This window comes from Rhea pennata, chromosome 1 (genome assembly GCF_028389875.1).
Source record: "Rhea pennata isolate bPtePen1 chromosome 1, bPtePen1.pri, whole genome shotgun sequence".
NCBI lineage: Eukaryota > Metazoa > Chordata > Aves > Rheiformes > Rheidae > Rhea > Rhea pennata.
Window position 1 is genome coordinate 41,719,416 of NC_084663.1, and position 21,897 is coordinate 41,741,312.

At 38.9% G+C, this 21,897-nt stretch overlaps 2 protein-coding genes across 2 annotated transcripts; one reads left to right on the forward strand and one right to left on the reverse strand.

Moving 5' to 3' along the window:
- Positions 1-196: 196 nt before the first annotated feature.
- On the reverse strand, positions 197-6,805 carry CCDC107 (coiled-coil domain containing 107). Its single transcript, XM_062567934.1, has 6 exons — positions 6,601-6,805; positions 4,243-4,448; positions 3,917-3,983; positions 2,737-2,827; positions 1,756-1,865; positions 197-1,223 (listed from the first exon to the last, which is right to left on the reverse strand). Exons 1-6 carry the CDS (start codon positions 6,767-6,769, stop codon positions 946-948), a joined length of 921 nt encoding a protein of 306 aa, XP_062423918.1. The 5' UTR covers positions 6,770-6,805; the 3' UTR covers positions 197-945.
- A 9-nt stretch (positions 6,806-6,814) lies between these two features.
- LOC134135462 (glioma pathogenesis-related protein 1-like) lies at positions 6,815-21,606 on the forward strand. Its single transcript, XM_062570846.1, has 7 exons — positions 6,815-6,958; positions 10,571-11,077; positions 12,485-12,730; positions 15,132-15,235; positions 19,719-19,804; positions 21,328-21,354; positions 21,452-21,606. The coding sequence occupies exons 1-7, from the start codon at positions 6,815-6,817 to the stop codon at positions 21,604-21,606; spliced, it is 1,269 nt and encodes a 422-aa protein (XP_062426830.1).
- Positions 21,607-21,897: the final 291 nt, after the last annotated feature.

Genomic DNA, 21,897 nt, shown 5'->3' on the forward strand with positions numbered 1-21,897 from the left:
ATTAACAGAAAGTAAAGGTCTGGACAAAATGATTAACCAAGGAAAAAAAAATGCTTTCTGAGCATTGATTCAAAACATTTGAAACTATTGCCAAGGTGGTATCATTCAGTTTTTAAAAAAGCCTCCAGTTCTTGAATGATACATATTACTATGTCCGTTAATGTAAGAAAAAGAGTAGTACAATGAACCAAAAGGCCAGATTCCATAATTTTATTATACATATGAAACATATTACTACTAATGGGTATCAGTCAGTTATTAGGCAGCTTCTGGGTTTAACTGGTGACAATTGGGAGTCGAAGTACTGTATTAAGGTTCAAATTAGCATACAAAACTACACATCAATCCTCAGGCAACAGCAGAACTGAAACTACAGGACTTACTTTGAAGCAAACCTGGCTTAGCAAACAGACATAATTATTTTGAAGTAATGTCTGTGGCTAAATTTCTCTCTCCAAATAAAGAATTCTGTCTATGAAAGCATCTCCGAGATTTAACTCCATATTGCTTTGCATTCCTCACTAGTTTTCCATGAAGAGCTAAACTCATCAGTGCAAGCACTCTAATGAACTAAAGAAATTCACAGTTAAAGGATGCAGTAAGCTTAGTAGCTATAAAACATTTTTGAAACATCTATTCATTATACTTTTAATTAAAAGAGATCCCAGTATTTTACTGACGCTTCAGATATAATTACAATGCATTATATACAGAGAGTACAGAAATATTTTCTATAGGAAAAAATAAATAGAAAAAATATGTAAACATCCCAAGTGAAATCTGCTGCCATTGAAGCCAGTTACAAAACTGCCACAGATACTAACACAGACAGTATTTCATCCTCTTTTTAAAGCATAGAGCAGTGCATGTAACTTGGTTCAAAACAGTTTAAAGTGCATACAATATTGTGAAGAAAAACATAAGCTTTTAAATGTTTTACATATTTCAATCATATCTATTACGTCTCCTCAGTCCTCTCTCTTCTGATTCAAGCACATCTTTGTTTATCATTTCTTGGTCGACCACCACATCTGACTCAAACACCTGGTTCACATCACATTCTTCATATAATTGATCATCTTCTATTTTGTAATCATTATCAACATTGTCAAGCAAATCTTCATTACTGTCATCTTCATGGTCATGTATTTCTTTATCTGGAGACTGTTCGGCAAATGACTGAATGAGATCTTCAAGTTTCTCATTACAAATGTGGCTGACATCTTACAATTTACCAAAAAAAGAAAGTGTAATTTAGTGTAACAGTTCCAAGTTTCACAGTCAGTTTAAAATTACTCATTTGTTTTCTCTCTTTTAAATAAGCTTAAGTAAAGCAAAAATTTCCCAGTGAACCACTCTTAATATTTTAGGTTCCTCTTGGACTAATAAGTACCTCTTGGAAGGCTCCAGCTAAAACTAATATACATTTTGCTTTACCCATATGTTTACCGCCTGGGAACCCTCAGTCTAAACTTAGTTTAAAGTTATTAGTCTGCTTTAACAAAACAGAACGTGACTATGTAGTCTATCTTGCTTCAATGTATTTTAGCATTTATTCTCAAAGAATGATGATGCATCACAAATTTGTAATTAGATACACTGCAGGCAAGAATAATGGTACTCCTCTAGATTAAAATTAATTCCCAACATATTTCACTAAAGATGCAGGACTGAAAATTATTAAGATACTAGTAAGATCTGTTTAATCTTTTAAAATATGAACTATAATTTCCAGAAGGAGAGATATTGAAGTACCTTTCATCTTGTTTTCTGATTTATCCAAGCCACTTTCTTTCATCAGTCGTCTAATTGATTGGAGCTGTGTCATTATTTCATCTTTCTGCTCGCAAGCTAAAGCATTAACACTGCAAAAAAGACAGATGTCAACAGCTGGAAAGACTACCTCAGAAGTGAGTGCTTGATAACATTTCACTGAAAATGTGCAAGACTGGAATACTTCTTTCAGTGGATAAATACCACAGTCAAGTTAGTGACACGTTTAGGTCAAGCTTTTCTTTGAAACTGTACTCTTGGGAAGTGAGAGGCATGCAGCTTACAGTAGCACATACAGCTACTGGCTAATTTAGTCACTGAATTCTAAGACTGGAGCTCCAATGGCCAAAGCTGAGCAGCGACTACTGAACAAAAACAACTAACAATCCAAAATATTTTATATTCAGGACAACACTGCTTAATGTAGAACTTTACAGTTTAGAGACTTTTCATTTATTTCAGGCTTTGTCTACTCTCTGCCCTCTCCATCACTACTATAAATCTGTAAAGCAGCCAAACTGGTCAGTGAATTCACTATTTAACAGTTTTAAAACATTTTAAATTCAGGAGTATACTAAAAGAACAATTATGAAATTCTGCATGTACATTTTAAGCTAGGCTTCATGAAAGATGTCAGTTTACACAGTATGTGCACTTAGTAAGTTCCTTTCAAAACACAAAAATAAGCAGCTATACCTTGGCGCCTATTTTTGTCGTCTTCTAATGGTATCAAATGAAATAAACACAGTCTGCTACCAGCAGGTGTTTGTGGAGAAGATGGCGAATGCTAGAACTGGTATTACCTACAAAAAGGCTGAAGAACCACTGAATAATTAAAAAAGGTTCCTAAACGCTGTTCCTTATCTATGTATAAGGAACTTTAATAACTCTACTTTTTTTCTTCTTTAGAGAATGTCAATTGACAAAAAGTGATGCGAACTGAACTATTTTATAATCACTCACCAGTTTGACAGTGGATCCAGCTGAGTCAATAAAGAGTTTAACATTTTCTCTGTCTGTGCTAGATGCTGCTCCAGTTCTAAAAGCTGATGCTCTAAAACAAACAAACTCTACATAAGAAATGCACTACCAAAAAGACATTAAGTTATATTTTTAGTTGGCATATGTAAAAACAGCAGGATTTTTTTCTTTCTAAAGTTCCAGAATATGGAAAGGGCACAGTAGGATAAAAACATAACAGAACCTTTACTACATGTGACCAGAAGTCCATCTCGTCCACTAACTTTTCTCCAATAATGTCCAAATAGAGGATACTTTGGCAAAAACAGAGAGCATACGGGACCTCTTTCCTATTCCAGCCTCTAAAACTATGCAGCTCCAGGACTTCCTGAGTCAGAGGCAGTGCCTTTATACTTACTACACTGCCATGAATTTGTATTCAGCTCTTACAACAGTACTGGCAAAGGCACTAGAGTTGAGAAGAGTGTGTCTCCTCCTAAATTACAAATCAGTTTTGAAGAAGGAAGAATACAAAACCCAAAGATGGTCAGTAGGCATACAGTGTACAGGGACACCAGTAGAGGCTTCTAGTTGTTTAGAAATATAAAAATGTGTCTAGATAAGGAAGGAAAAAAACAATAAAGGAGTACGACAACAGGTCCTTTCTCCAGGTAAAGCCCTGATTCTTGGCATATGGAGATTAGACAGAATCAGACATTCCAAAGAGTACTCTGTACCAAGAAAAAAAGAGAGCATCACTTGTTTCTTCTTCTATAAAGGTCTTATGTTTTTGACAGGTCTGTTATTTGGGCCAGAAATATAACAACCTATGTAACTGTTTATCCATACTGTTCCACAATTAATACAGCCCAACACCCTAGCGTATAAAAAAAGAGCATATAGGTCGTGAGTGCCAAAACATCATGTATCAACAGGCAGAGAGCCTCAATGTATTACTACAGAATATTGTTTTGAAGAACACATCTGGATTTTTCAACCAAATCTATCCAGTGCCTAGAATTTATAGAATAATATACTTATAAAATATCTTATATGTTACTAGTGACACTTAAATAACTTAAGATTGTTCTTGTTGAGCTAGATTGCATTAACAAAAATATGCAGCTTTGTTTTAGTAGGAAATCAGCATTTTTGCTGAATGTAAGCATTCTGAATATCTTACCTGTTTCCTTTGCCTTGTCTTCTGTATTTTTTTCCTTCTTAGAGAGACTTTCTTCCTGTGACTTCATCTTTAATAAATACCATTGTGTTACAAGAGTGCATAATATTTTTTTCACACATGAAATAATATTTTGAAAAACTTTACTGAAAGCAAATAGTAAGCATAATCATTTGTGCTCCATTAATGTGACCCTTGTTTCTGCCTTGCCTTTTTTGTATCTTAAAATTTAACTCTCATAATTTAAACAATGACAATATGATTGTTCTGAACTTCTATGACCTAAATTTCTATGATTTCAATGACATAAAACAGTTCATATTGCTTACCTTGAGAAATTTGTATGCTGCAAACACTCCCACACCAAGAGCATACAATGGCATCAGGGTAAAGGCTAAGTCTCTACCATTTCCTCTTGTTCTTTCACTCTTTATCTCTTTTTCCATTGCATTTCTCATCTGCTGAATACTCTGATAAGTTTTAGCTTCATAATTTCCTGTATTCAGGTGAGCTTGATGAAGTGTCTGAGGACTACCTTAGAGATTAAATTGTTTAAGAGGAAAAAGACAAGATAAGAAAGGAAATTAAAGGTAAAATTCATTTTGGAAGTATAACTAAGTTGTCTTCCTTTTTCGTGGTTCTCTTAATTCGTAACTCTTCTAAATGGTGAGGTCAGTCTTGAATACAAATCAAAGTTACAACAGACCACTCTTCCGTAAGTAGAATGCAATGTTAAATCTAGATAGTAAAGAATTTCAAACTAAGTTGCTTTCTCCAAGATACAAGTTTTATATTTCTTCATTAGCAGCAAAATTAGTAAATTCAGGGCAAACTATGGAAAAGTTAGACACAACAAGAAACATTGACCTTGAAATTAAAATATACTCAGAGAAACTATTAATAATGTTGCAAACAGTTGCAGATTAATATTTTTCCACACAACAAAGAAAGGAGTGAAGTAGAAACTGAATTGTCCCAGCCAGAGGAAAAATGTTTTGCTAAAATATGTATGTGATGTTACTGCTTTGGTTATTTTCAAAATAAAATCAGTACTATGTGGATACTCCCACAGGCTTAAAGTTCTGCACCTCTACAATTCAAGTATTTAGCTGGAAGGAAAACTAGAGAATAACAAAGAGATGCACCTTGCAAGCCTTAAAATAGTTCTTAAATATTGTATTTTTGAATGTAATTTGCCTGCCAGAATAGGCAACAGATGAATGAACAGCTAGTTTCATGGCTTGAATTGCGTTATTTTGTACAGTTAAATCTGTGATCCATAGGACGTGCACATAAGAAACTATTATCAGCTAAAGAATGCAGAAAGTTGCAGAAACAAGCAGATCAGGAGAAGGCTGAGGGGGCCTCATCAAAAGTTTTATGTTGGTGTCTCAACTAGTTGCCTGGATTTATGACTTTCAAGTCCCTTTGAACATTTAGTTCACGTTAATTTTTCAGAACCAAACATGCATAAACCAAGATTCACATTCAATAAGAATTCCCAAACAGTAGACTTTTATACAAAACACTACTTGTTGTCAATTAACACTAAAGTAATAATTAAGTGTAAGTAAAATTAGACTCAACTTTTAAAGCTGGAACACGAGAACCCTGATAGATGAGAACAACTGATGTGCGGGAAGTTTATTTTATACAGTGTTAGACCAAAATATTAATAGAACTGCAGGCAAAACCTGTAGGTTTTGACCTATGGCCTTTAACAAATAGCAGTCGCTATATAAACTGAAAGAAATCTGGCAATACAGCTAGGCTAGAGCCTATGAAACACACCAAGTTTGAGACCAGCTGAGAAGAACATGCTAGCTGCTCAAGACTCACCTCTTTGCCTCTGGAAGGTACTGCTAGGGAAGAACACAGATACATACTTTGGAGGATTTCAGCAACACTGATTTACAGTGCCTCTGAAGGCCTTATCAGTCAGACTTGCCTCAAAGAAATAAGCTGTTTGTTATTTGCCAAAATTAAAATGGACCCTTAGCCCTCGAGATTTGGGAGTCAAATCCTTAGCTAATATACACTAACACAGTTTCACATACATTTTATAGGTCTTAAGATTTAAAAAACAGTAAGCTGCCTAAATCAAGCAATGATATCTTCTCTAGAAAAGCATCTTTAACTCTTTCTACTACAGTTCCTGACATATTTTGTAAAGTTCTGTCCTAATATTTACTAACAGTAATACTTGGTTTCCTTATTAAAGCTCTAACATACTCGATTCTTTTCCTCCCCCTCTACACCTCTGAGTTACTAATCTGCTAGAATAATAGATGATGTCCATGCAGGCAATACCGCCTGTTCATTCATTAAACACACCTAGTAAGATACAAGCTTCATAGCAAGGACTTACCTCAATTTAGGAAGTAATTTTCTTAACACAAGAAAGAAAGCAATCAACACAGTAACAAACTAGAATAACAACCAGAATACAGCGCAGAAGTTAAAGCACATACACTAGCTTGAAGCTGGTTCACAACGCCTTTCCTGTCCACAGCGCCGCAAAAAATACTCGGATCTCCCTCAAGATTAAGGCGGTCAGCCCTCCCCACTTCCACGGGGCTCCTTCTGAGTACGCTTAGCACCATCGACCGCTTTAATCCGCGGCCGCCAGGAAACCAACCCAGAGCGCGCCGCTGCGGCGCGGCCCCCGGCGCCGCCAGGGCTCGTACCTCTGCGGTGCTGGTGGGGCTCGGCCTGGCCGCGGCCGCCCTGGCCGCCGCGCACCGACCTGCCGGCCCGCCCGCCGCCGCCTCCCCCAAACATCCTGGGCACGACGACGAGGACGCAGAGCACCAGCACCGCCGACACCAACACCTGCTGCACCACCGAGAGCGCCATGGCCGCCGCAGCCCCGGCCGCGCCGCCGCCGCCTTCCGCCCAGCGATGGGCGGCGGCGGGAGGAGAGGCGCCCGCTGCGTCGCCTGCCGGCGCCACGGCGCCCCCTGCGGGGCTGGCGCGGCGCAGCGCGCGGCCGCGCAGCGGCACGGCCGGGACCCGGCAGGCTCGCGGACTCGCAGGGTGGCTGAGGTTGGAAGGGACCTCTGGAGATCATCTAGTCCAAACCCCCTGCTCAGGCAGGGTCACCTAGAGCGCACGGTGCAGAGTATCGCGTCCAGCAGGGGTTTGAGTATCTCCAGAGAAGGAGACTCCAGGCAGCCTGTGCCAGTGCTCCCTCACTCTCACAGGAAAGTTCTTCCTCACATTCAGACGGAACTTCCTGTGCTTCAATATCTGCCCATTGCCTCTTGTCCTGTCACTGGGCACCACTGAAAAGAGTCCACTGCCATCCTCTTCACACCCTCCCTTCAGGTACTTATACACATTGATAAGATCCCCTACTCAGTCTTCTCTTCCCCAGGCTGAAGAGGCCCAGCTCTCGCAGCCGTTCCTCATAGGGCAGGTGCTCCAGCCTTCTGATCATCTTTGTAGCCCCACGCTGGACTCTCTCCAGTAGCTCCAGGTCTCTCTTGCACTGGGGAGCCCAGAAGTGGACACAGTACTCGAGATGAGGCCTCACCAGGGCTGAGTAGAGGGGTAGGATCACCTCCCTTGACCTGCTGGCAACAGTCTTCCTAATGCACCCCAGGAGACCATTGGCCCTCTTGGCCACAAGGGCACATTGCTGGCTCATGGCCAACTTGTCATCCACCATCACTCCCAGGTCCTTCTCTGCAGAGCTGCTCTCCAGAAGGTCAGCCCCCAGCCTGTACTGGTACATTGGATTATTTCTCCCTAGGTGCAGAATCCTGCACTTGCCCTTGTTGAACCTCATGAGGTTCCTCTCTGCCCGGCTCTCCAGCCTGTCCAGATCCCTCTGAATGGCAGCACAGCTCTCAGGTGTGTCAGCCACTCCTCCCAGTTTGGTATCATCAGCAAAATTGCTGAGGAGGCACTCTGTCCCTTCATCCAGGTCAGTGATGAATACGTTGAACAAGATTGGAGCCACTACTGACCCCAGTGGACACTGTTAGCTACAGGCCTCCAGCTAGACTCTGCACCGCTGATCACAGCCCTTTCAGCCAGTTCTCAATCTACCTCACAGTCCACTTGTCTAACCCACACTTCCTGAGCTTGCGTGTGAGAATGTTATGGGAGACGATGTCAAAAGCTTTCCTGAAGTCAGGACAGACAACATCCCCTCATCTACCCAGCCAGTCATTCCATCATAGAAGGCTATCAGATTGGTTAAGCATAATTTCCCCTTGGTGAATCCATACTGACTGCTCCTGACCACCTTCTTTTCCTCCACATGCTTAGAGATGACATCCAGGATGAGCTGTTCCATCACCTTTCCAGGGATGGAGGTGAGGCTGACCGGCCTGTAGTTTCCTGGGTCCTCTTTCTTGCCCTTCTTGAAGACTGGAGTGACGCTGGCTTTCTTCCAATCCTCAGGCACTTCTGTTCTCCATGACCTTTCAAAGATGATGGAGAGTGACCCAGCAATAATATCTGCCAACTCCATCAGCACTCACTCATGGGTGCATCCCATCATAGCCCATGGATTTGTGGATGTCAGGTTTGCCTAGAAGATATCTAATCCAATCCTTCTTGACCAAGGGAAAGTCTTCCTTTCTCCAGATTTTCTTTCTTGTCTCCAGGTCTGTGATTCCCGAGGGCTGCCCTTAGCAGTGACAACTGAAGCAAAGAAGGCATTCAGTAACTCTGCCTTCTCTGTATCCTTCGTCACCAGGGCTCCCACTCCATTCAGCAGCAGGCCCACATTTTCCCATCTTCCTTTGGCTACTGATGCATTTGAAGAAGCCATTCTTGCAGTCCTTGACATTTCTTACCAGATCCAATTCCAAATGGGCCTTAGCCTTCCTCATCGCATCCCTGCAGACTCTGACAATGTTCCTATATTCCTCCTAAGTGGCCTTTCGCCTTTTTCACATTCTGTGTACTTCCTCCTTCTGTTTGAGTTTTGCCAGGAGCTCATCCATCCAGGTCTCCTGCTTCCTTTGCTGGACTTCTTACTCATAGGGATGCACTGCTGTTGAGCTTGGAGGAAGTGATGCTTGAATACTTGCTCTCTTGGACCTCCCTTCCTTCTAGCGCACTAACCCATGGGATTCCTCCAAGTAGGTGGTCCCTGAAGAGGCCAAAGTGTGCTCTCCTGAAGTTGAGGGTTGCAGTCCTACTTATTGCCTTGCTTCCTCCTCATAGGATCCTGAACTCTACCATCTCACAATCACTGTCACCAAGGCTGTCCCCAACCTTCACATCTCCAACCAGTCCTTCTTTGGTAGTACAAGGTCCAGTAGCACATCTCTTCTCGTTGGCTCCTCCACCATTTGTCACAAGAAGTTATCATCAATGCTCTGCAGGAGCCTTATGGACTGTTTGTGCCTAGCTGTCCTGCTGTCCTTCCAGCAGGTATCAGGGTGGTTTAAGTCCCCCATGAGAACCAAGGCCTGCAGTCATGAGGCTACATCCAGCTGTTTGTAGAAGGCCTTATTGCCTTCCTCTTCCTGATCAGGTGGGCTGTAGTGAACACCCACAACAGTGTCATCCATGTTATCTTGCTCTTTAAACTTTACCCATAATCTCTCGACTTGCTCTTCATCCTCCCGTTGGCAGAGCTCAATACATTCCAGTTGCTCTCTCACATAAAGAACAGTTCCACCACCTCACCTTCCTGGCCTGTCTTTCCCAAAATGCACACAGCCATCCATGACAGCATTCCAGTCACGTGAGCTATCCCACCATGTCTCTGTAAATTGCAATGAGAACATGGCCCTGCGACCGCACACAGATCTCTAATTCTTCCTGCTTATTCGCCATGCTGCATGCATTGGTGTACAGGCATTTCGTAGAGCTAATCAAGCATGTAGGTTTCCCAGGAGGGGTGCAAGCCCTCCATAGCCATGTCTCATAAGCACATCTCCAGATGCATGCACCCACTGGAGGCATCCTGACCTGAGCCATGCTTTGCTGACCACCCTCTCTCTGTAACTCTCCCCTTCCTCCATCTTTCCTGGTTTAAAGCCCTCCTTACTACATTCCCCAATCTGTCAGTCAAGACATTTGTGCCCCACTTACTGAGGTGGATCCCATCATTTGTCAATCTTCAGAGTGCTATGGTCGCAGAAACCAAAACCATGTTGCCAACACCAGTGGTGCAGCCAGTTGTTAACTTGGAAAACCCGTCTGCTCCTCCTCCCATCCTTCCCCCTCACTGGCAGGATTGAGGAGGAGATCACCTGGGCTCCCAGACCCTTGACCACCATCCCCAGAGCTCTGAAACCCTGTTTGAGTGTAACCCGTTAGTGTCCAGTCTGACGAGTGGACAAGCCTCGGCAGTCTTTGTATGACATCTCCTATTTGAGCCCCTGGCAGGCAGCAAACCTCTCTGGACACGAGGTCAGGTCAGCAGACAGGTGCCTCTGTCCCCTGCAGCAGGGAGTCACCCACAACAATTATTTGTGGCTTCTTCCTGGTGTTCCCACATGGCGCAGGGTCTGTGGGCCCAGCTGCTTCCCTTGAAGCCATGCCCAGCTCCTCCTCACCCTGGAGGGCACTTGGGAAGATGTTTTACACGACTCTTGTATTTTAAACCTTTTCCACACAAAATCGGTAGAGACTAGGTTCCCCATAACGTTTATAGCTGTCAGCAGAGCTAACTCATCCCAAAACCTCTAGGTCAAGAGAGGCTTGTGTGCACGCCGGCACCCAAGCAAGTCCTCAAGGCAGGTAGCTTCTGCTGGCCCAGGGGACGCCTGCGGGGGCCAGCGAGGGATGCACGGAGTAACCCGCCAGTCTGCTGCAAAGTGTGACCCGTGCTACCACGAGAAGCAGCGCCAGGCTCATGGCAAGCACCTGAGAAAGCCGCTCCTAGAGCCACCTGGGGCGAGGTGCTGCCACCAGCGCAGAAGGTTCTGGAAACAGCCCCGGGGCCGGGGGGGGGGGGCTGCGACGCCTCCTGCGACCGTTGGAGCCATTGGAGCCGTTGGGAGCCGTTGGGAGCCGTTGGGAGCCATGAGGCAGTGGCTGGCGGTGCTGGCGCTGTGGCCGGTGCTGGGGTGCGCGGGCGGGAAGTCGCCCACTTTCCCCAGCATCATGGACAAGACCTTCATCGAGGAGTGTGTGCGTGGCCATAACGACCATCGTGCCAGTGTCAAGCCTTCTGCCAGCAACATGCGGTACATGGTAGGGACCGGCTGCCGGGGGTGCGGGGGACGAGGGGGCGATGCTCCAGTGGGACATGGAAAGGGTTAGAGTAAACTAAAGAAGATGCTAAGAAAAGTGGATGTTGAATGATTAGTGCAGCTCCACACAACAGAAGGGAAGCGTGATGAGCAAAGACAGCTAAAGGAGTAGTATTTGGAGGAAGGCTTGGGACTACTTGAATACTCAGGTATTAATTGAAAAGAAAGGCTTTAGTATGGGATTGGAGATGGAATGACAGATGGGGGAAATGAACCTTGGAAATGAACACGCTTGTGAAAGATGCTGCACCTAGTTTTACTATTCAGGAATAGGAAAAACAGGAAAAATAATGAATATCAATAGCATGCATGTAGAAAGAACTATGGGCCTTGAGAAAATAGTATTGGCAGCCAATATAGTTTTTGAAAAATCTGCATAGAGGGTAAGGGTATACTGAAATCTAGGCTGAGAAGCCTAGGCAATGAAATACAGTACTTTTACCTAAGGCATAAAACTAGGTACTTCAAGGGTAGCAGAAACCTACTGAAAACAATTATGAGTGGAACAGAAATGCTGAAGGTCATGCATGTTCAGGAATTAAAAGTTGTGTAATGGAGTCATACTGCAAAGAAATAACTGGCAGCAGAATGAGTTACAGGCCAAACACTGAAATATTTAACTTATGAAGCAGTCTTGGGTTTAGCTCAATTGGTTAAAGCGTGGTGCTAATAATGCCAGGGTCACATGTCCAATCCCCGCATGGGCCACTCGTTTGAGGGCTGGACTAAATGATCTCCAGAGGTCCTTTCCAACCTTACCAATTCTATGATTCTATCTAATTCTATGATTCTATCTAAAGCATTACTGTGAAAGAAATATGTATTTGCTGCCAGAGACTCTTCAGATAAAAATGTTTAAAATATGTCTAAATCTGAATCTACAGGAACAGTGCATTTTTACTTTTGCTTGATTTTTATGTAGGTAATAGAAATCCTTAATGATCTATTTAAAAGAAAAAAAAATAACAGTTATAATTAGTGTTAATAATTAATAATATAATTAACAGAGTCTACTTAATGTAAATGAAAGTAGCTTCTTATCTGAAGATAAAAATGCATTCCAAACATTTTTTCAGCTGCTAGCAAGTGCTCTTACAAATTTTATTTTTGACAGTAAAGAAGGAAAAAAATTTGCTAATGAAATCACTTTATATTTCTGTGCTGCATCAAGAAAACTAAATGAAAATAAAGCACACATACTTGCCTAAATAATAGAGTCTATTTTTATATAATTCCAAAATACAATGTCTTATTTCTACTTTATTCTTTCTGACTGTTTTTACACAATTGTTAAAAGTTCTGTTGTAACTTCACATTATATAACTATTTCAATTTTCGTGTTTTTCAGACTTGGGATGCAGCCTTGGCAAGAACTGCCAGGGCATGGGCAAATAAATGCCTTTTTAAACATAATATACACTTGAAGAACAAATACCAGTGCCATCCTAATTTTACATCTATTGGAGAGAATATTTGGCTTGGAAGTTATCGAGCATTCGGTGTCGCTGGTGCAATTAAAGCATGGTATAATGAAGTCAGATTCTATACTTTTGAGACACGCAAGTGTACAAATGTTTGCGGTCATTACACTCAGGTAAGAGCTATCTGTGGCAGAATGTTCTGTATAGTTCTAGTACAGTGCCTACCAGATAAATCAGCAGGGGCTCTAAATAATGGAGTTGTATATATGGTTTGCAGCAACTGCCAGTCTACTATCTTCTTTAGGAACGTCAGCTATACTGGCTATACTGCAAGTTACCCCTGCACTGGTTAATTTTCTTACCTTTACTACAATATTATCCTCACTGAAAATGTCCCTATACATTTCATAGTATCAGTACTACATGCACGCAATAAAATCATATCAAATTATCCAGCCAGGTACCCACACAGTTTTGAATCCTGTAAGTTTGGAGATACTATTTTGAAATAATGACAGTAACTACAAAATGTCTATAAGAACTCAGTAGAAATATTAACAGAAAGTGAAAATGGAAGTTCAGCCAAAGTAAATTGTATTCCTTTTATAAATCCTGTAAGAGAAAGGTAGGGGGCAAAAAAGAGCATCAACAACAAAAAAGGCCATTTGTGACATATTTCTGATTTCTTCATGGTAATTCTGACAAACATAATTCTTTGTTGAGAAAGTAAAGCTTTCTTACTGTTTAAAATAAGTGTATTCATTCCCATATTTTTAAAAAATGAACTTTGCAGTAGGATTAGTTTCAGCTATTACTAAATATGTAATGTTTCACTGATCTCAAAGAGTAAATATTTTAATGTAGACTCAAATCTTAGCTGGTAAAATTACGATTTAAATTCTCATCCCAGAGTCAAAAGCACTTTGCAGCTACTTAGACAGTTCAGTTCCTCTTGAGTAGACTTTGGATTAGGAAATAGTGAACCTACCAGAGTCATTTACAAAGCATTTTCTGTTTGGGACTTCTTGTACCTCTTTTCATGTCCTTTCTTGTTTATTTCTCCTCAAGTGTTAACTCCTGTTTTCTGCACCTAGTTCTGCCTATAGAAATGAAAAGCAAAGTTGGAGTTGCTGTTTATTGGACATTAAGTTCTTAGAAGGTTCGACCAGGATGATATCTCAGGACAGAATTCTTCATTTTTTTCTCTAGCATGATAAATTTAAGAAATTATGTAGCAAGGTAGCTTCTACCTTTTTAAGATTTTCTGTTCTACTTAGTCTACATAGAATTTTGGAGGTTTTTTTCACTTTCCTCTTGGAGTGATGTTTACTTCTAAGATTTATTTCCCCCAATTCAGATTTCTTATTTCTTAATTGCTACAGTTTGTTTGCCCTTAATATAAAATATTAAGTCACAACAAAAACTTCATACATTTCAGGCAAAAATAGAAAGGAAACTAATCACTGGAAAGAAACAAACAGAGTATGTGGGTTAAGCACTAATGAAAATATAAAGGTTGCCTCAAAATTGATAGGCAAAGACTCTGATCCAGGAGCCATCATAGACTTGTAGGCTCAGACATAAAACTCAAATGAGTAATATTTACAAATCATAAATTGATAGGTCATGTTGAGCTGCCGATAGCATAGTGACACAGAACTCAAAACAACAGAAATGTGCAGTAAAGCATGTGAAACTCTTACAAAGAGGCCTATGAAATGCTCAGTCCTTGCTCCAGGGTTGAGGTTGCATGTCATTAAGCATTAAGGTCCTTTTCTAAGAAAGATTGTATCATCTGCTGAACATAACTGCTTGAAGAGATGGACATTTTGAGAATGTTCAAATCACTTTGATAGGCCTGTATTCTTTGTTGTGGGGGGATCCTAAGAGTTATCCATTACATCTTTCAGTTTCCCAAAAGTAGAGTGTATGATCATCCAGACCTTCTAGGTTTATAGTCAAACAGTTTTAAATGGCTTCAGTACAGTTTAGTCAGCCATGTGCAGAAGATGTAGGAAAAATCTCCAACAATAACCAGAGGATGTTCAGACTGTAAGAGACTCTTTTCTTCATTATGGAAGATAATTCTGCAAACTTTAGTACTGCACAGCTTTCAGACTAATCTGTAATAAGTTTGCTGTATTAGTCAGCTAGACCACTTTTCTTACATAGGAGCAGCCCTTTTTGGAGTCCTGAGTTAGCAATGTTGAAACTAATCAAAGAAACTGTTTGGAAGTTGCCACTAATTCCCTTTTTGTCTCTTGGAATACACTCATGGATCATAAAGTCAGAGACTCTTACTGAAATTGTTCTATAGGTGATTCTGCAAATTTGCAGAATTTTGCTCGCTTAATCTTGAAGTTTGAATAAATCACTTAATCTTAAGGTGTGAATATTTAGAAACGGGCTTTAAAAAGCTTGCTTACCAGCAAATGTTTTTTTGTAAGTAGACAGATCAGGGGTTGCAAAAGGAAAATAATGTGTAGGATCTTTGAAAATAATTGAAATTTTCTAGATATTCCAACAGGTTACCATTAACTACAGTTTTCACTTTATTTTTAAAACTTTTTTTAGGTTGTTTGGGACTATTCCTATAAAGTAGGCTGTGCTGTTGCTTTTTGTAAGAAAGTTGGAGGAATGAAAAATGCAGCACTTTTTGTATGTAACTATGCACCAAGGTAAGTTGTTATTTTAAACATTAACAAGATGAAAACAAACTATAATAATGTTTAGCTGAAAATAAATTGGGATCTTCATTTATTGCTGGCATTGTAAATGGAATAAGAGAAAATTATGATCAGCTACTTCAGTTATCCAAAGAGCCATAAGCATCAGTACTTGCTTTGTTTTAATCTGTTAACTTTTCTGAAAACTCTCATTTTCTGCTAGCCCTAAACAAACAAACCCCAAACTCTATCTTAAGCCCCACTTCATTGATTTTTTTTAATATAAATCATAAAAAATGAAGAAGTCGCTGCAGGCTACAGTTATCACAAGTGGAATTACCTCTTGAAGAGTTTTTTAATGCAATTCAGCTTTTTATGTTGCATTTCAGTTTTTTTATCTTTAAAAATCACTTGGTAATAGCACAGTTGTTGTTTTTTATTTCTGTATAACTGAGTAAAATAAAATTATATTTATCATTTCTTGACCATTAAATAGTTGTGATTGCATCAAAGATCATTTAAGCATAAGAAAACAGTAAATGATCTATGCCAGATAAAGCTAACTACAACAAGTGATTTCATATTTTATTTGATCTTCTGAAATATCAGAACAGTTCCTAATGAAGTAGAATTTTGAAAACACAAAGGCAGACAGTTTAGAAATAATACATTTTGTTTCATAATAATGCACACTTCATCAAATGCATATGCAGTCTACACGTTATTTTTAAAAAAATACATAGCTTGTGAGCTTACGTGATGCCTGATCTTTCTTATTCCTTCTCGAAACTTGGGTCACAGTACTGTTTTTCTCTCCCCCTTGTCCTTGAGTCTTGTTAACTATTTGCAAGGTTTTTCTCACAGTATTTCTCTAACACTATCGGGGAGTTCAAGTAGGTTGACCTATAAACCTTTTTGAACCCTTGCTGTCTCTCTCACCACACCCTGAGACTGGACTTGCACTTGAATTATTATTTTGAAACTTGTTGGGGTATGGAATTTTGTTCTTTTTTTCAAATCTGACCTGAAATATTTTGAGTTATAAATTCAGAATAATGAGTAATTCACATCAGCAAGGTCTGTAAAGTATTGTTACTTAAGACTTTTCTAATCTGTCACCACATGCCATATTGATGTGCTGTATTATTCTACAGATCCTAAAGAACTGATCAGCTAGGCTAAACAGTCCTCTAAGATGAGGTCTAACATACCATGGTTCTTCTGCTTACTGCCTTGACACCAAGAACCCTCTACTTCACTACAGAATTAAGTGGAGTTAGAATAGACAGACTAGTTTCTAATGACACCTTTTTCTAAACTGTTTGAAAAAACATGTAGAATATTGCCCCCAATCATCACCACACTCCAGGTACTGAAACAGACAGCCTTTTTCAACCTGACTTTCGGGTCTCCTTTCTGAGATTTGGGCCCTTAGTGCTGAGTTAACCTGTGAGAGAGCAGTTTCTTCTTGGACTTGAAGATATACCAATTTAAGGACAGCCTTCTGAGGCCTGAAGTTAGTTGCCACATCCATGCTACCAGGCCCAGTTCATCAAACTGTTCTTCTAGTCTCTTCGCTTCTACCTACCTTACTTTTGGCAGATGAATCTTTTATCTATTCTGTCCAAGGAGCCTTTGGCTCTAAGAGGGGCCGTATGATGGTATTTGTTATTCCGTTTCAAAGGCTAACAAAACTTTACAAATGCCCTTGGATCTAGCGAGATATCACATAACTGGACATTCACTGGACATTCTTCTCCACTATCACAATAAGCTTTCCCAGTTAATTATTTCTTTTACCTAGTTGGCAGGCCCTTTTGTATTTTAGCTCTTCAGTTTCTGCACCATAGGCAAAAAGTCCGAACTAGAAGAAATGAACACTGTCTCACATCTAACTCTCATCGCTGATAATCATGGCTGAAGGCAAGAAGTGTAAACAGTCTGAGGAATCCTGAAGGGAAGACTAGATAGAGATTATGGTGATTTGTCAGCTATCAGTTACAGCTTCCAAATTACCAGAGTTGTATACATTATGTGAGTGTAGGGTGCTGCAGCTTTTACAGGATGTCAGAAAACTCCATTATTTCTGGAGACTTAATAGCATTGCTGGGTGAAGCCAAACTGTCTGTCTGAACTGGACTCAGTGGATCCAGCAAACTGTTAATGTCTCAGGTTGGGTGTTAGCATTGTTATTTTAGATACCAGTTAGAGTTTGCAGTCCCTGGCCACATTGTGATATATCAGAGGCCTTCTCCTTTTAGTGTTCAAACTTGTTCCAGAGCAAATCAAGTCCTTTACATATCCATGATGCTCAAGTCGTTTTGAAATCATGTAATTTCTGTTTTATGATGTGAAGGAAATGTCTACTGATACCTTTAACAATGTCTTCTGAGACACTAACATGTAGCAACTTTGCTTCCTTTTCCAAACCCCTTTTAATTATTTTCTTTCAATTTTTAAAGTTTCTGCATTTCATTTGTTTTATCACAGGAAGAGATGGTGATTAATCATGCATTGACTTCTAGGGAAACTAGTTAAATGCATGCAAGTCAGATATCCCAGATGCAAGTCTTCTTCACTCTCAGTTTCCTCTACCCTATTCGGAAAATACCTATCAAAATTATCAGCGTGACTATATCACTACATGGTTAAGAATATCAAATATCATCAGAGACAACTGGATTTTAGATGTAATTGAGAGGGTTTATTCAACATTTTGCTGTATCAACAATGTTTCCATTTTACTGCTCTGTAGGAACCTTTGTCTTAAGTCTACTTTAGCAGAATAGGAAATCTCTCCTGTTTCTGGAACTACAGGTTTCCACTTATTTTAGAGTAAAAGACTTTATAACTGCTTTCTGGTGTAAGAGGATGGAATATATTTCCATATTCCAGAATTTACCAAATTACTAGATGTATTGTCATTTAAGGTTCTAGAGCAGTTAATAACAAGATCCCTTATTAGCATGATTCTATATTTAAGTGCCCCTCACAGTTTTGGTAGCTGTGTACAAGTCCACTAAAGGGTGAATTTATAGGTAGATGGAAAAGACAATTTTAATTCAGTCTCCAGCTAAACAACAACAGCTGAAGAAATAGCTTGATCCATACTTAACTTTATCAAAGACTCCTTAAGTGGAAATGAGTGCATGTCAACCAGTATTCCTCCCTTTGCAGTCTCCCCAAGAGGGAAGAAAGTGCTTCACATTTTGACCCTGTTTTTTTGTCTCTGGAGTGCTATTCTATTTCCTTATTCTGTTTTTCTATTGTATTTTCCCTACTCCATTTTCCTGTTTGAAGAAAATAGTAAGTACCTAGACTTCCTGCCAGATGAGGAAAGTCCATGAAGAGCAAGGATCCTATGTGTTTCAGTTCAGAACTTTGTTACAGACATATCACTAGACAACATCTAAGCAATATCTCAGTAAATCAGGAGAAAATATTGTTGATTAAACAATCTCACCTGCTTCTTCCCAAAGACAGGTTGTTTAAAGGTCCTGTTAAATTGGAAGCTTGAAGTTATCTTAGAGATTTCACATATAAATTCTGCAATATTTTGTTGTACAAATTAGATCATCTTTAAAATAAAGGAATGGTAAATTAGCATGTTTCAGTTTTAATTGAAAGTAATGTGGCATACCAAAAACTCAGATTTCCATTAAATTTGAACTTCCAGTGTGTTAAATGCCACTAAGAATGTACAAGGCTCTCCAAGACTATTCTTATGTGTACAAACTATCTTTTAGTTCCTCAGGTAGGATTCTGTCTTCTGAATTGTCTGTTTCTTCACTCATTTACTGACTTCATTTTCCATAAAATTAGTTTTTACTTTAGTTAGACTTAAATACATTTTATTGAAAATTACCAATTTCAGCAGTTATTTGTATAAGTAGCCTTTTTGAGAATGTCATCAGAGTAACTACTGCAGGCTAATCTTTATACTTAAGCACTCAATCTCCAGTGTGATGAGGTACTTAAGCATGTAAGGATCGCACTGTTTTCAGTAAGACTGCATACTTTCTGTTAGGCATTTGCAGGCATTTTGCTGAATCACGGTGCTGTTTCTCAAGATTATAGTTCAACAGTAAATAGCTTACAGGATTTTTTTTTTTCCTAAATAAGTTGTTTTAAGCTATTTTGGGAATGTCAGCTTTAAAATTTTCCTATTTCAAATCCTTTTCATTTTACCTCCACTATTTAAAACCAGGCTCTACCCAGAACATTCTTTTTATTTTTTTTGAAATAGTTTATTTTCTGATTTAAAGTTTGAATAAAAACCTGAGGATTTTCCCTTAAGAAAAACAACAGCTTTTTGAGATTGTTTTCTGTATCAGGGACCAAACAATGAAAATGAGTGATTTCAAACTATTCTGAGGTTTTTAATGAGTTTTCAGTAGTTCATTGTATTTTCAATGTATTTTTTTCAACAAATGATTTATTTAAAATTATGTATAAGGCCACACATCTCATAAAAACTTTTTCTTTTCCTTTGTAGTGGTAATCTTCCAAGAAAACCTTATACAAAAGGAGCATCATGCAGTAATTGTGCAAAAGAGGACACCTGTGAAAATAAATTGTGTAGTAAGTACAAGCCAATGTAAAATGCAATACGTAAGTCCATTGTTACTTGATAAAGAATGTTACAAACTACAGTTTTACTCAGTGCTGATGTTCTCACAGATCCAATTCACAAACAATTTAAAGATATTCTTAAGGCCAATTATGTTCAAAACCCAAATAATTAAATAGTTCATATTTTGCTGAATCTGGGCCTCAGTGATCATGATAAAGTCCCACTTTGATTCCAAGTATATGTAATTAATGATTGTAGGTAAATGTGTTATTATTTTTCCTATTGCACTCTGATGTTCTACTGACTTCACCATACCAAAGAAATCAGCATCCAGCTGCATACTTTTTAAAGTAGCACATAGCAGCAACTCTTTAGTGGTCACTTGGGCCTTCAGAAACTGCATACTTCTGTATTATTCATATTGTGTTATTAATCAGTTTTATTTAGATATAAATACTAAAATTTGAAGCCATTGAGTCTGTTGTTACTCTTTTCTGAAGCCACAGCCAAATTTCATTTGAGAATTAGTATAGCTGACACAGTCTCCATAAGCAGTCACAGTCACTGTGGGAAAGTCAGTCTGATTGTGCAATTCATGTTAGAGTTGTAAAAGAAATCTTTCTCAGCGGCACACTGTATATCTCAATTATTCCATCTGTGGGAAAAAGGGCTGCATCCTAATTTAATTTTTTAGCTATAACGTTTTTTTCCATGACAAATAGGATTAAGTCCTCGAACTGTTTTTTTTTAAACTATTATTGTCAAAAAAAGGAATTATTGTTGTGAAATGCTAAACATTCCTGATGTTTTGAGGAATGAAACATCAAGAAACAGTATATGGTCTCTGTTCAGAAAGTTCTAGACCTGACAATTTCTACCTATTGGGAAATCACAAGCTGGGAGTTTGCTGTGGCTAAAGTTAGGACATGTGTTTTTAAGTTTCATTCAAAAAGCTGTCAGTAAGGCTCATGGCTTTCATCTAACAGTTAGTTATTAGCTTTAGTCATTATATATGTTAGTATAGCTTTAGAAACATTCAGGAGTTTTGTGGTCTTAATTTTTAGGTAGCAAACACCTCTGAAATAGAAGGGCTACTGGGTTATATTTGATCTTGAAGTTAGACACCACTTAAGCAGTTTTGTCTTCCTTTCTCGTTCATAAAATTGTACCTGATAATATTTACTAGCTTATGTGTGTAGTCAGAATATTAAATATCATTTCTTTTTTTGAGAAAGACAAGAGAGGATTCTAACTGAAAATAAAAAGGTCTTGTAATATGTTCCTCTTCTCCATTATCATTACTGTTACAAGCAATAATGCCTTTATGAATGTATTATAAAGTACAGCTGTTTAGCTTTTAAGAAAATATTTTAGCTTTTGTTTTATTTTTAAGGTTTGTCAGTGAGAATTCTGAGAGTTTGTCAGATTCTCCTGATTGTAAATCTGATTAATTTGCTTTAGCTAACTAAGATAAGCAAAGAGAAATTACAGCTGACTTGTAGAACTGTTTCTTTTTTTTTCCTTTTTCTAGGAAATCCACAACGTGATAAAATTATCCGTACGTATTTTAATTTTACATCCTTATTTAAATTGCCTAGTTACTGTATATATACACATATTCCCAGTAAGACTTGTATTTATATGCTTATTTATAGATTATTCAAGATGGAATCCCCCGTGGGAGTTCAGAATTGTATGCGATGAGATTTGTATTGCTCTTGCAGTTTCGAGACCATCAGTGATGTTTCTTGCTTTTATAGCTGTTTATTTTATAAAAAAGCGTTTTATAAACATGCATATGTCTACATAACTTGATTTGAAATATATACTATCTCCTCAAGATATTCTCTAGTGAATTAAGCAAAAAAGTCATACTGACATGATGCTAAAGACAACTGATCTGACAATAATTTGGTTATTATCTTTCGCTCCTTAGAGCCTGCTAACATGCTAGGAAAATATTTGCGGGAAAAACATCTCTGGGAAAACATTAAGCTAAAGATGGCATTTGGTAAGATTTGGAATATTAATTATCAAATTTAACAAAAATGTGTCATAGTTAACTCCTAGAATTCAAAGAAAAAAAATGTCAATTAATTAA